The sequence below is a fragment of the Dreissena polymorpha genome, chromosome 1 (genome assembly GCF_020536995.1).
Source record: "Dreissena polymorpha isolate Duluth1 chromosome 1, UMN_Dpol_1.0, whole genome shotgun sequence".
Lineage (NCBI taxonomy): Eukaryota > Metazoa > Mollusca > Bivalvia > Myida > Dreissenidae > Dreissena > Dreissena polymorpha.
In genome coordinates, this window is record NC_068355.1 from 34,067,493 (window position 1) to 34,081,311 (window position 13,819).

The following is a 13,819-nucleotide window of genomic DNA, read 5'->3' on the forward strand; positions in this document are numbered from 1 at the left end:
GATCTAGATCTGCTACAGTATTGGAAGGGAAAGGTGCGGCAGCTGCCGATTGTCTACTTTCACTTTCACAATAATCCGACAGCATTAATCGATGTTGATTAAATGTACCTCCGAATCCTGCTGGGTTTCAACGGTTTTTGATGATTCATTCTTAAAAAATGCGTCAACGCAATTAATATTTTCCGAGTCCGAACGTTTCATTTTGTTCGTGTATATATTCGCCATTTGTGAGACTTTTTCTGTTTTAACGTTTATATCTTTGCTTTCACATAACCCGGATGAAAATTCGACTGGTTTCCGGTAATCAATTGACAAAACAACCTTCTCGCGCAAGACCGGAATCCATTTAAATAGTCACATGATTAATACGATTAGTTGCCCGGTTTCCATGACGTAATTTAAGAGCTATATATAGAATCACTTGGATTCCCAGATTTGAGTGTTCGTCAGGAGAGAGAAAGAGAGAGCGAGATCGTTGTACATGGTACAAATTGGATAAGTGTCGACTTCCCAAAAGAAAAAAAACATTTCTTTGAGGGTAAAATATTAAATTTTGGTGAAAAATTATATTTTTGGAGGGGAAATGGTATTTTTAGGGGAAAAATTCTGGTAGGGGAAGACGCCGAATATCGGCGTCACTTTCTTGGTAAAAAAAAACCCTGCCCCCTATATGGGCTATAAGTTTATAAGTTGTAATAGCAGATGCCCCCCTATATGGGCTATAAGGTGGTGGTGGTGGTGGTGGTGGTGGTGGTGGTGGTGGTGGTGGTTGTGGAGGAGGAGGAGGAGTAGGAGGAGGAGAGGAGGAGGAGGAGGAGGAGGAGGAGGAGGAGGAGGAGGAGGAGGAGGAGGAGGAGGAGGAGGAGGAGGAGGAGGAGGAGGAGAAGGAGGAGTAGCAGTAGCAGTAGCATTACAATACCAATACTTAAGAATGATCAAATGGGAAAAGGTAACCTAGCACTGGCAGTAAATATGGGGCTCATTTACAGGAGCCGTATTCATCAATAATAAACTCAAACTTGGACTCAAACTCAGACTTTGACTCAGACTTAGACTTACTAAAGACAGACTCAGGATTCGTATTCACGAACGCGTTTGGAAATAGACTTCAATAAGATTGTTTTTTTTTTCTGACGTCACGTCTAAGCGAGCACTCTAGTAGAGAAAACGCGCCAAATAGTGTCATAAATTGCAGAAGACATTTCTGATACAAATTATATTATAAGATGGAGTGTTTGTCTGAGGAAAATGTTATGAAGCGTCAGAAGGCTCCAGATTGGACCGAGCCAGCAGAAATTGTGTTGAATGCGCTGGTTCGGGACCACTGGAACCTTCTATTCGGCGATTATAAGGGGATAGGAGCGGAAAAAATTTCGGTACTCAGAAGAAAGAAATGGGACGAGATTGGGAGCAGGTTGTCATTGTAAGTTAAATGTTATTTTTGTTATCTGCCTTATATTTTTATATTATATTTAATAGCATATGATTGGATTTGCTACCGATATCGTTTTTGATAGCGCCGCATAATACACTATGTAAATAAGGGGCATAACCACTCAACAAATTGTACTTACGGATTTCGGATGTGATTGTGAAATGTGTTTTAGTTTCAAACACATGTTATGAGTATGGTGCAGTTGCACGTTCTTTGTTTCCTAAATTTGCACACGTGAATTATTATTTTAGTATTAATAATGAATATTTGTGCAATCACGGATAAATGTACCATTTAAGAAGGGCTATTGTTTTACTTTTCATCTCGTACCCTGTTAGATCCGTACCCATGTGTGTTTTATTCGTACCCGTAAACAATCTTCACATTTCTTAATGAACTTTTCATTTACTACAAGTTTACATCGATTTCTAAAACCCTGTATCTCGTGTATATTTAACTAATCAACAGCCATGATGGTAAACATGAAGTGTAGTGTGCACTACTAATGTATTTACTATAATATCTACACACATACCATTGTATTTATTGAAATTTTTAGAGAATTCGGAGTCGCAAGAACTGGCGAACAGTGCCGGAAGAAATTCCAAAATTCAAAAGCTCGGTGTAAGTTGTCATAAATTTCTTTTTTTTATGCTTTCATCTCATGTTTGTGTATTTAATTTGTTGAAAAAGTATTAATACATGAAACTTGCAGTTTGTTTCAATATTACTACATGTTGAACCTAATATGCATTTTCTATGTGATAAAATCATAATGAATATTTTTAAAAATCGACTTTTATTGTTAAATGTAACATAAATATTAATATTCTTTTTGTAATTGAAAAAATGTGGTAAAAAGATCTGACACTTAATTATTCATATGATTATTAATTAAACTTCTCCATAAAGTATATTAGTTTACAGTGCGAATTTCATGGTACACTGATTCAGTCATTACTGGATCGCTTAGGTCTTTATCGGATTACATGTGTATGGTGTTATTTCTTAAAATTTTACCCAGCATTTGTGAAAAATATTGAAAGATATGCACATTTCCAGAAAGGTAAATTATTTCTGCGTTCAATTAGACTAAGTTCATAAAAATCGCTGCATATTTGATGAAGTAATGGTTGTTAAAAGGGATGCACCCTATATTCGGGTTATTTTGTGTTGATTACCTTGTTATAAATAAATTTCATAGTGAAAAATATGTATTCAGAGAACTCAACTTTTCAAAATAATTTGATTATTTTACATTTGAAATGATGTTTTTACTAATAAATATCATAGCCACACGCTAACCACCTGTGTATTGGACATCTTCAATTGAGTTTTTATGTATTTTGAGACAATCCCCATATTCCTGAATATGTGTCACAAGTTCACCACATGTACATTATTCACTAAATCACAAGTTGCAGCTTTCATGCTTATTGTATATGGTACACATCAATTTGGTGCATACATAACATGACCTTGTTTTGCTTTCCAAAAAAGAAACAGTTGTTAATATTGACACAGGTCAACAACAACATGAATCGACTGAACAATGATAGGCTTTTAACATAAATAAACGTAAATAAAAGTATTTTGCAATTAACTGTTAACCTATCCGTTACTAACTTCTTCCAATGTAGACATAAAAAAGGTCGGAGAAATGAGGCACCCAACAACAGGCGGTGGCGATGCAGTTCAATTAACATCGTCGGAGGAGGTGCTTGCCTCCACGATGCAAGGCCACCCTGTTGTTCAGGGCCTAACAGGGGGTGTAGACTCAGACGGTAACCATTTATTATTTAAAAATGAAGTTATTATTTAAAAATGAAGTTAAGTAATGGACAGTAATTATTATCCTGCCAAAGGCGGAGGGATATTGTTTTTGCGTGGTACGTCCGTCCTTCTGTCCGTCCTTCCGTCTGTTTGTTTATCTCTTATACGTCAAAGTGTCAACCATTTTAGGCTGCAAGGGCTGAGTTTGTTTGATATCTGAGATATGTTTGGGAAGAGTTCTGAGTCTATGTGTCTGACTCTGTTTATATATGATTAATATTATTTAATATTTTTATTTTATTTTCAAAGCCTTAAACAAGTAGATTTTTCATAATTTATATACTACATAGTATTGCAATAACTGTGTATGACTGTATTGAAATGATGTATCTTTGGCTATCATTATTAATAATTTATTAATATTTTGTAGCATTTTATATATTCTGAGTTGGTGATATATAACGGTAGCCAGTATTTTGTAACATGTTCACTGAGCTGACTGTTAAAGCGACTCTTTGAAATAATAAATCCACTTTTTTGTAACAAAATGCATTGTCATTTAATGCCACACCTAAAGTAACAACACAAATAAACATAATAATCAACTTATTATATCTTTTTATTGAACATATATATGTTTTTTTAGTTGTTGCATCACAGACAAGGATTTGGGCACTGGCAACCGGGAGCAATCCGGAACAGAAAGGTACATTAAAAAATCACCATATACCAAACCATACATGTACATAACATTAATTGCAGATTACGCTTCTATTTAAATCCGTGCATTCAATAATTTATCATTGTTTGTATTATAAACTGTTATTACTTTAAATCAAATTTAAAAAACAACAGCAGCGATAAAATACAAAAAAATTCATCTTGTTCCTTATTATTAACAACAAATAACACACAATGCTGCAATAACTGTTTTCTTTATCAACAAATAATAACATCATTATTTTGTCCATATTAAATAATCTTTGCATTTACTGTTGTCACAGATGCATCAAATCTATGCATAGTTGTAACTGTACAAATATTATTAATGAGAATAAGTGTATGCTTTTTTAGCTGAGTGTCAAATGTAACACTTTTGTGTCCAGAAGCATATTGGCGGGGAATATCAATTCAACAAATTTGCTTGATAAAACTTGCAATTGCATACTTTCTTAGTTTAGTAAAAAACGATAATTATAGAAACAGCCATCTACTATTTCTGTATTGTAATTTTTAATGAATGTAGTCATGAACTAGGATTAATCATTTGTATTATGTATAATTTCAGAACAAATGACCGTGGACACACAACTGGAGAACAAAAACGATTGTAAGTTATAACATTTTCTTTTTAATGCATTGCATTATTTCATTACTAAATTACACCAGAATTTAAATACATTTATTTCAAAAAAATGAATAATCATAACTTTATTAGCTCATCTAAGTTTTGCGTTTAGGTCCACTTTTATCAGAAAGTATCAATGCTATTGCATTCAAACTTGGTACAATTACTTACTATCATGAGTGGACTGGGCAGGCAAAGTTAGATAACTCTGGCGTGCATTTTGACAGAATTATGTGCCCTTTTTATACTTAGAAAATTGACAATTTTGGTTAAGTTTTGTGTTTAGGTTGATTTCATTCCTAAAGCATCAAAGCTATTGCTTTCATACTTGCAGCACTTACTAACTATCATAAGGGGACTGTGCAGGCAAAGTAATGTAACTCTGACTGGCATTTTGACAGAATTATGTGCCCTTTTTATACTTAGAATACTTTTATACCCCCCCACCCCACCACCCACATTTTTTTTTTTTTTTTTTTTTTTTTTTTTTAATTTTTTTAAGATCATCTCACAAATTACCACCACACCCTCACACTATACCCCCCCCCCCCCCCATTTTTTTTTAAAACGGTTATGTTTGAAATACCGTCCAACTATCGCACCCAAACCCCCCCCCCCCCCCCCCCCCATCGCCCCCCAAACCCCCCCCCCCCCCGCGCTTTTTTTTTTTCGCTTTTTTGGAAGATAATGTAATAAATGTCCACAACCCCACACTATACACCCCTCTTCACTCCACTCCTCCCTCCTTTGTGATTGAAAATGATCGAAGTTTAACGACTTTAATGCATTATCTTGATGTGTACTGCACCTGTACGTTAATGGTCGGGATCCCTTTCCGTCCAATGAAATCTTCTACATTTTCATTTGGTTTCTTTATGTTTATGTGCGTGCAGTCTATGCATCCAAGCGCATTAGGGAAACCTGAAATTTGTTTTTATTAAAATTAATGTTAAAAAATGAACTTTGACATAAATGTAAATGAAATCAATTTAAAAAATAGCCGACAACGACCGATTTAGCGTTAAATTTCCCTGGTACGGTAATGTAAGTATACTCGGGGTACATGTAAGTAGTACCCGAGCCGACAATGACCAAGCGAGCATCAGTAACTAAAGTTCCGGTTTCAATATTTATTTATTCAGAAATTTCGAGGTAAAATGCTTAAACAGAAAATAAAAATTAATTTATAAAATTACTATTTATTTATTTAATGAAATTATTGTCATTTCGATCCATTAAAGCACAGTCAAAACTTTCGCAGAAAATACAGTCTAACTGAAACCACTTACGACTGACTTATTTACGAACCGACTGACTCGCGACAAAATGGTCCAAAATAATATAAATTATACTCATAATTAAGTTTAACAACAATAAAAAACAAAACTTACAACATGTGGGGGGGGGGGGGGGGTTTAAGATTAAATTTGGACATTGTTCAACAAAACGCTATCCTTGCTTGCCACAATCTCCCAGTTATATTTGGTTATATCATACTTAAATGTGTGGGCATTTTAACACTGACAAACAACATGAGTTTTGAAAAAATGCAATCAATCGTTGAATACACGATTTTTACTTAATTTCCAAGAACCTCTAACCATAATTAGCGTTTGCATTAAAAACCATTGCTAAATCATTTCATATTATAAATATATACGAACAATCATATAAAAAAATATAAACCGCCGCGGGGAGCGAACTACCAAAAGAGGACCTTGTGAACAATGTAGATCTGACGCTGTACCAACTGCGCTATAACATTTCCAATAATTATTGGAAATTATTAACGTTTAGTATTTGAAAGTTAAGTGAATTGAATACACACAATCTTAAAATAGATTGTAAGTAGTCTTTAAATCAAACTATAAATTGTGTAATATTTCATATTATAACAAAATTCGCATGTTGTGTTATGTCAATTAATTGAAAAATTTAAGGATACAGTAAAATGGGATTAAAACATGCATAAATCTAGTTCATTTGAAAGAATTGAAACTTTAAAATATCAATAGCGTTGGAGGCTATAAATATAAATGTTTGTAAACAAAAACAGGACGCTAGCTAACTGAATGGATGACCACTAAAATGTTTTTTTCCTTCACATACCGGCTATGGCTCCAAGCCCTTGCTTCACACGGGCGGCGTCTATTCCAGTCGGGAACTTGACGAAGTCCGACACTTTTGCGGCCAATATAGCACTGACCTGTGCACAGACCCTACAAACTGTAGCCTGTGACAGACCAGTGCTGTCAGCCATGGTGAGCTGCAGGTCCCCGCTAGCAACATACCGCAGGTAGGTGCACACCGATAGTGCCACGGGGATCGGCAAACTTCTATTTGTGTGTCTCTCTACGTCAAAGCAAATTTCGCATATGAATTGGAGAGTGTCTCTCGTAAATCGAAAACGCTTGTAAAGTTCGACATCTCTGTATATTTCCAGCGGATTTGTACGATCTAAAAACACTCTCTCTACTCGCAAGCGCCGATTATTTCTACACCGACGTAGATTCCTATGGGCAGCGGCCATGTTGGTTTAGCTACGTGCTTAGAACGTTACGTCGCGACTACACGTACGTAAGTCTACAAATAGTAGACTCAGAATTTTAGACTCAGCTTATGAGTCTGAGTCTAAAACTGGGATGATTTCAGTTTCGTGAATTAACTTTTTTTAAACTGAGTCTGAGTCTGAGTCTGAAACTTAGCGTAAGTCTAAAAAAATAGACTTACGGATATGGTGAATACGGCTCCAGGTCAGATTTGGAATCTCTGCTGTAAAATGAGATTTTAAATGAACTAAAGGGAGGCAAATGCTGTAATAAAAAGAACATGCATAAACTGTAGATGTTTCCCTTGTTTGAACCATGCTAAATCCTTAAAATGCCTATTTCCAGTAACTGTGACCTTCACCTGTGACCTTGACCTAGTGACCTCAAAATCAATAGGGGTCATCTGCAAGTCATGATCAATATACCTATGAAGTTTCATGATCCTAGCCCCAAGCGTTCTTGAGTTATCATCTGGAAACCACCTGGTGGACGGACGGACTGACCGACCGACCTACCGACCGACATGAGCAAAGCAATATACCCCCTCTTCTTCGAAGGGGGAGCATAATAATTAAACAAAGCATATATTTTATCGACACAATGCATTAAAAGCGCAAAGGGTTGTGAATCAATGATGCGTAAATGATCCCCGTCATGTCATTAACAAATGTTTATTTAGTGTTTGTTTGGCAGCTTCTTGGCCTTGTTATATTAATCACACTTATCGGTCTTTACAGTGTACTTCATCACGATATATTCTTTCTAAAAGACAACAACCTACACATACAATGTCAGTGCATACCTCCATCCAAACATAAGTTAAGTTATTGGGCGAAAACTATTTTGAAATATTAAGTTACTGTGACCTTGATCTAAACTTGACTTGCCCCTTTCATTGTTCATGCTTTGTTTAAATTTCTTACATGGGTTCAATTAATTGATGGTTTTGATTTGGTGTTTCTCAGCGTTATCACTTGAAAAGGATATACAGTTTGGGAGGATTTATAATTGTTTGACACAAGCCGAGGATTAATATTTGTATTCTGTTAGCAGCAAATACCAAGTAAAATGGCATAATGATCATAGCTTTATCATATATTCTTAAACAAAAATATTAAGTTTGGAAACAATTACAACTGTTCAAAGTGCTACCTGTACTCTAGGCGGCAAGTTGGTATAAACAACTACTTAAAAACTTGCAACTCTGGCATTTGGATCTTTGCTACTATAAACTTACAGTCAAATCCAAACTAGGCAAATTTTATCAGGAAAGTAGGTAATGTAAAATGGGAAAAAATACAGGACCTCCTTTTTTTTACAGGACCTACTGGCTGCAGAATATAATAGTAAAATAACTTTGTTTTATTGCTGGGATCAAGGTGTTTATGATATAAAATGATAAATGATTAAAAAGCTATTAATTTCTAGGTCGAACATTAATTTTGTATCTGACGTTAAATAATAATACACGCAATACATGGTACTAGTCTTGTTTAGTTAAAACATATTTAAAAAAAATTTTAAATGCTGAACGCATGTTAAAAGTAAATATAAACTGTTGAACCCATATTAAAGGGGCTTGTTCACACTTTGATAAATTGACAAAATTGAAAAAAATTGTTTCGGATTTGCAAATTTTTACTGTAGTTATGATATTTGCTTTTAAAAAAAAAAAAACCAAATTGTTTCCATGCTCTAAAATTTCCATAAAATGCAACTTTTGACGATTTGAAAACCTGAAAATTATAAAGCGTCTCAAACGCGAAATGAGTTATTTTTAGTCAGAAATTGTGAATGGGATCCCAACTAGTATACCAGAATGCAGCCTGCGCATGCGCGCTGCGCTTATCCGCTTTTGGTTTACAAACAATGCATCTCATTTCTGTGATTGAAAATATAAAAAAAGAGAAACAAAAGCCGGAGCCAGCGACCTCGCTCGAATTTATTCAATCTTGGCGACAAGACTGAGTGTTTGCAGAACCATAGGAGGATCGTTGGAAGAGACGAAGACAGGGTAATGGCTTAAACACACGAATTGTAAGTCATATTTTAGAAGCTACGTTTAGTTTTTGGCAAGTGTTGCCTGTTTACAAAGGAATTTTAGCAAAAGTTGGGATAGGTATTTAGTTTTATTGTATGGATATTTTACTCTGCAACGAAACCAAATACGCACTGATAACATAATTTGTTCATTGCGCGTTTTAAAATAAGCCTTTATGCCCCTATGCCAAGATGTTCGTATCAATTTAATGAATTCGTTATAACTTATAAGGAACACTCCAACACGAGTCAAATGAAGCATGAAATTAATGATAAATGATGAATTATGAATGATTTATTTATTCGGTATATATATTATAAAATATACTGGTATGCAAATGTATATGTTATATTATGTAATCAATTATCATGATATGATTATATGATTATACAGTTTATTCCCTGATTTTAACATCAATTTTGTTTTTTCTTTAAATTGATATGTGATCAATTTTATAATCTAATACAAACCTTCTTTTTAAGGTATTTAGGAAGACGTGCCGGCCAAACTATTGCAAGTTTGACTGTTCAGCATAATGTTAGAACAACAAACTCTTCACCTATGCACGGTCATCAGCCCCCGCCAGGTCCTGGCCTGTCATTTGTGTCACAAGGAAGTACCACACCTGGTCATGTGTCAGGAATTGGAGAGATAACAGCTTACTTAGAGTATGCAAACAACCCTGTCTTAGCATATTTTAATTGATAAAATAATATATTTATATTCAATAAGAATCTATGTGCTTCCTAAAGTTCATTGGTAATATAATTGCTTTATCATTTTTTTACCAGAAACTTTTTATGTTATGAAAACCAGAGGATATCTGATAGCTGGTTTGTTTTCTGAACCGTTCAGATAACGTGCATGGTGATTGGTCATGAAATTATTTCAATGCCATTCTCATCCAATCTCTAGTTGTACAGTAATTGTCAGTTAGTGACTCAAGTATGATAACTTCATCATATAATAAGCTCATACTGGTGAATCAAGAAGCCAAGAAAATTATTGGTAGGTTCATAAGTTAATACTGGTGAATCAAGTAGCCCAGAAAAGTATTGGTAGGTTCATATGTTAATACTGGTGAATCAAGTAGCCCAGAAAAGTATTGGTAGGTTCATAAGTTAATACTGGTGAATCAAGTAGCCCAGAAAAGTATTGGTAGGTTCATAAGTTAATACTGGTGAATCAAGTAGCCCAGAAAAGTATTGATAGGTTCATAAGTTAATACTGGTGAATCAAGTAGCCCAGAAAAGTATTGGTAGGTTCATAAGTTAATACTGGTGAATCAAGTAGCCCAGAAAAGTATTGGTAGGTTCATAAGTTTATACTGGTGAATCAAGTAGCCCAGAAAAGTATTGGTAGGTTCATATGTTAATACTGGTGAATCAAGTAGCCCAGAAAAGTATTGGTAGGTTCATAAGTTAATACTGGTGAATCAAGTAGCCCAGAAAAGTATTGGTAGGTTCATAATTTAATTCTGGTGAATCAAGTAGCCCAGAAAAGTATTGGTAGGGTCATAAGTTAATACTGGTGAATCAAGTAGCCCAGAAAAGTATTGGTAGGTTCATAAGTTTATACTGGTGAATCAAGTAGCCCAGAAAAGTATTGGTAGGTTCATAAGTTTATACTGGTGAATCAAGTAGCCCAGAAAAGTATTGGTAGGTTCATATGTTAATACTGGTGAATCAAGTAGCCCAGAAAAGTATTGGTAGGTTCATAAGTTAATACTGGTGAATCAAGTAGCCCAGAAAAGTATTGGTAGGTTCATAAGTTAATACTGGTGAATCAAGTAGCCCAGAAAAGTATTGATAGGTTCATACAGTACAGCTAACGCGGCACAAACATAATCCGCGGCTACGCCACGGCCAGATTATTAGTACGCGGCGGCCAAATCGTGTGTTCACGCGGCGTATCGCTGTGGCACTCGGCATCGATCCGCGCAACGACGCCGAGTCTATGTTAACCTCGCATACTTTCGCGGAGTAAATCCGCCGCATACGTACGCGGCGGATCGAGTGAAAAGATATCCACCTACATGTACATACATGTATGTGTAGCGCAGAATTAATTACGCGCAACTGTTAATGTTTCGTTCGATTATCATTATCATTATTAAATTTGTAATCCGAAACACACTTCCGAATTTTAATGCTAACGCGACCTTTGATAAATTCTAGCGTCAAATAAACAGTGCTAAAATATCCTTTGTTTCATAAAAAGCGTGCGAAAATTATGCAGACGTGTAGAACGTCGTTTGGAAAGTTTGGGTGTATTTTGTGTTGTATAAATACATGAACATCACGTCAGGCGTAAATCGCGTGTTCAGTGGAAAAAAAACGCCCCGATTAGACGTTATTTCATCATCTCTATAAATAGTAACCAATGCCAAAATGTATTTGATACTTAAGGAAATATCGAGAATGTTTGTGTATCGTAAATATTTACCAGCATTTGCTTTAAAACTGGAATATACGGGATTATCGGGTAATTAGTAGCGATATTAACTGTATAATATGAACAAAATAAAACGTGTTTATATACGCATATTCAAACAATAGTTTTAATAAGCTGATAATTAACAAAACAACAAATACGTCGTCACCGTCTTGATTATTGATGTGGCTTCAAACTGCTAATTTTCTCAGCTTAAATTTAATAGCAAAATCAACATGCAATTAATTTATAAATCCACCATATGCTGGAGCCTTGACCACTTGTATGTGCGAAAACATCATTACGTGACCTTGTTTATGTGTGAAATACATACAAACTTAATTGGCCAGACACATTAACTATGCTTACATGTATATGCTAATACAATCCGCGCACAATAAATTTATTATGATTTTAATTATTATTATAATTGTTCTTTCAAAATTTGTTAACTACATGTAACTAATAATTTTAAAAAAGATTTTTATTTCATGATGCGCATCGACTCGGCATCATGTCGCGGATAGCGGCATGCCTCGGCGGACAGATGCGAAGTTTCGCAGCGTAATGCGACTTGCCGCCGCATACTGACGCGGCTTCAATGACTGACGCAGCATCGACTCGTTTCGCCTTGCCGCCGCGGATCGCGAAATACGTTTGTTCCGCTTTGGCTGTACTGTAAGTTAATACTGGTGAATCAAGTAGCCCAGAAAAGTATTGGTAGGTTCATAAGTTAACACTGGTGAATCAAGTAGCCCAGAAAAGTATTGGTAGGTTCATAAGTTAATACTGGTGAATCAAGTAGCCCAGAAAAGTATTGGTAGGTTCATAAGTTAATACTGGTGAATCAAGTAGCCCAGAAAAGTATTGATAGGTTCATAAGTTAATTCTGGTGAATCAAGTAGCCAAGAAAAGTATTGGTAGGTTCATAAGTTAATACTGGTGAATCAAGTAGCCCAGAAAAGTATTGGTAGGTTCATAAGGTAATACTGGTGAATCAAGTAGCCCAGAAAAGTATTGGTAGGTTCATAAGTTAATTCTGGTGAATCAAGTAGCCCAAAAAAGTATTGGTATGTTACCTGATTGGCATGATATGAATAAAATAATGTTTAAAATAGCAAACAAATTTCATGATAAGTTTTAGTGTACATTTCAAAATTACAAATATGCTTATACAAATGTATGTTATTTCAGAGTAAATTGAAGGCAGCCAACAATTGGACGGTGGTGCCAATCAATGAAAAGAAGGGATACACGTACATGCACTGAGTACACAGAGATCATCAAGGAAAAAACCCTTCGATCAAAGTTCCTTTTTGATTCAGCTTATCCAAAGCTGATTGCCTCTACAATTGCCCCTTATATATCCACCTGCGGCTAATGAGGAGCTGCAATATCCAATAGGTCAAGGGCAAGCAACCTGGAAACAATATGAAGATTTACTCATACAAATTGGTACATGGTGTATGTAACTATGTTGTTTTAACTAACTTCAACATACCATTATTATGAATTAAAAAATTGACAAAGCTGAAATCAATGATAACTGTTTGTGGGTAGGAAAATGTTGTGTGAATTTGGCAGCATGGTTTTATAGGATGTATACCATTGAGTATAAAAGTGCATGTGTGACCCTTGCTGTTTTTTCAGTCAGAAGATGACTTTAGTATTTGAAATGATGCTTGAATTTATTGTGTAATATGAAGGCGTGACAAAATGTGTGACATTATGGTCGACTGCTGTCATCATCATGGTGATAAAATGTGATTTTGATAAGTGAACTGCTTATAAACATAGGGCAGAAATACCATTGATAAAATACTGACGAACATAGCATACAAGTGCCCTAAATTGCCATGAGAATATGTATTTGAGTTTTAAGTGTGTACGGAATTGTGAATTTTGTTAATTGTTTTGTTATAAAACTATAGGATCCAAAGTATTCAATCATAGATTACTCTGAAAAAGAAGAATAATTAAAAAACTTGTCTGGCAAATAACTACATAAACAATGGGCCAAGTTCCAGATTTTTTTGTCACAAGTCAAGACCATTAACAGAAATTGTTGACTCTTATAGGTGTTATGTATCATGATTTGTGTTAAGTTTTTTATGGGAGACCCATGATCAAACATGGTGAATTAATTGTTTTGTTATTACAATAGAGGATCCAAAGTATTTGATCATAGGTCACTCTGAAACAGAAGAATTTGTGAAAACCTTGTCTGGCAAATAGCTAAA

At 35.0% G+C, this 13,819-nt stretch overlaps 2 protein-coding genes and 2 long non-coding RNA genes across 7 annotated transcripts; 3 read left to right on the top strand and 1 right to left on the bottom strand.

The window, feature by feature from the left end:
- The first annotated feature begins 1,160 nt into the window (after positions 1–1,160).
- Positions 1,161–4,564, top strand: LOC127876469 (myb-related transcription factor, partner of profilin-like). The gene is made up of 5 exons (XM_052421780.1): positions 1,161–1,423; positions 1,995–2,059; positions 3,076–3,219; positions 3,855–3,914; positions 4,497–4,564. Exons 1-5 carry the CDS (start codon positions 1,227–1,229, stop codon positions 4,547–4,549), a joined length of 519 nt encoding a protein of 172 aa, XP_052277740.1. The 5' UTR covers positions 1,161–1,226; the 3' UTR covers positions 4,550–4,564.
- A 779-nt stretch (positions 4,565–5,343) lies between these two features.
- Positions 5,344–7,247, bottom strand: LOC127866517 (putative nuclease HARBI1). Its single transcript, XM_052407120.1, has 2 exons — positions 6,666–7,247; positions 5,344–5,477 (listed from the first exon to the last, which is right to left on the bottom strand). The coding sequence occupies exons 1-2, from the start codon at positions 7,084–7,086 to the stop codon at positions 5,344–5,346; spliced, it is 555 nt and encodes a 184-aa protein (XP_052263080.1). The 5' UTR covers positions 7,087–7,247.
- Positions 7,248–8,993: 1,746 nt separating this feature from the next.
- Positions 8,994–13,130, top strand: LOC127876500 (uncharacterized). Its single transcript, XR_008047902.1, has 3 exons — positions 8,994–9,142; positions 9,629–9,814; positions 12,774–13,130. It is a non-coding gene; the product is annotated as an uncharacterized LOC127876500 (long non-coding RNA).
- LOC127876547 (uncharacterized) lies at positions 9,899–12,728 on the top strand. Of its 4 annotated transcripts, none has more exons than XR_008047924.1 (4): positions 9,899–10,308; positions 10,359–10,458; positions 10,859–10,908; positions 12,604–12,728. It is a non-coding gene; the product is annotated as an uncharacterized LOC127876547 (long non-coding RNA). The 4 variants fall into 4 exon arrangements; XR_008047922.1 differs by lacking the exon at positions 10,859–10,908 and adding an exon at positions 12,354–12,403; XR_008047925.1 differs by lacking the exon at positions 10,859–10,908.
- Positions 13,131–13,819: the final 689 nt, after the last annotated feature.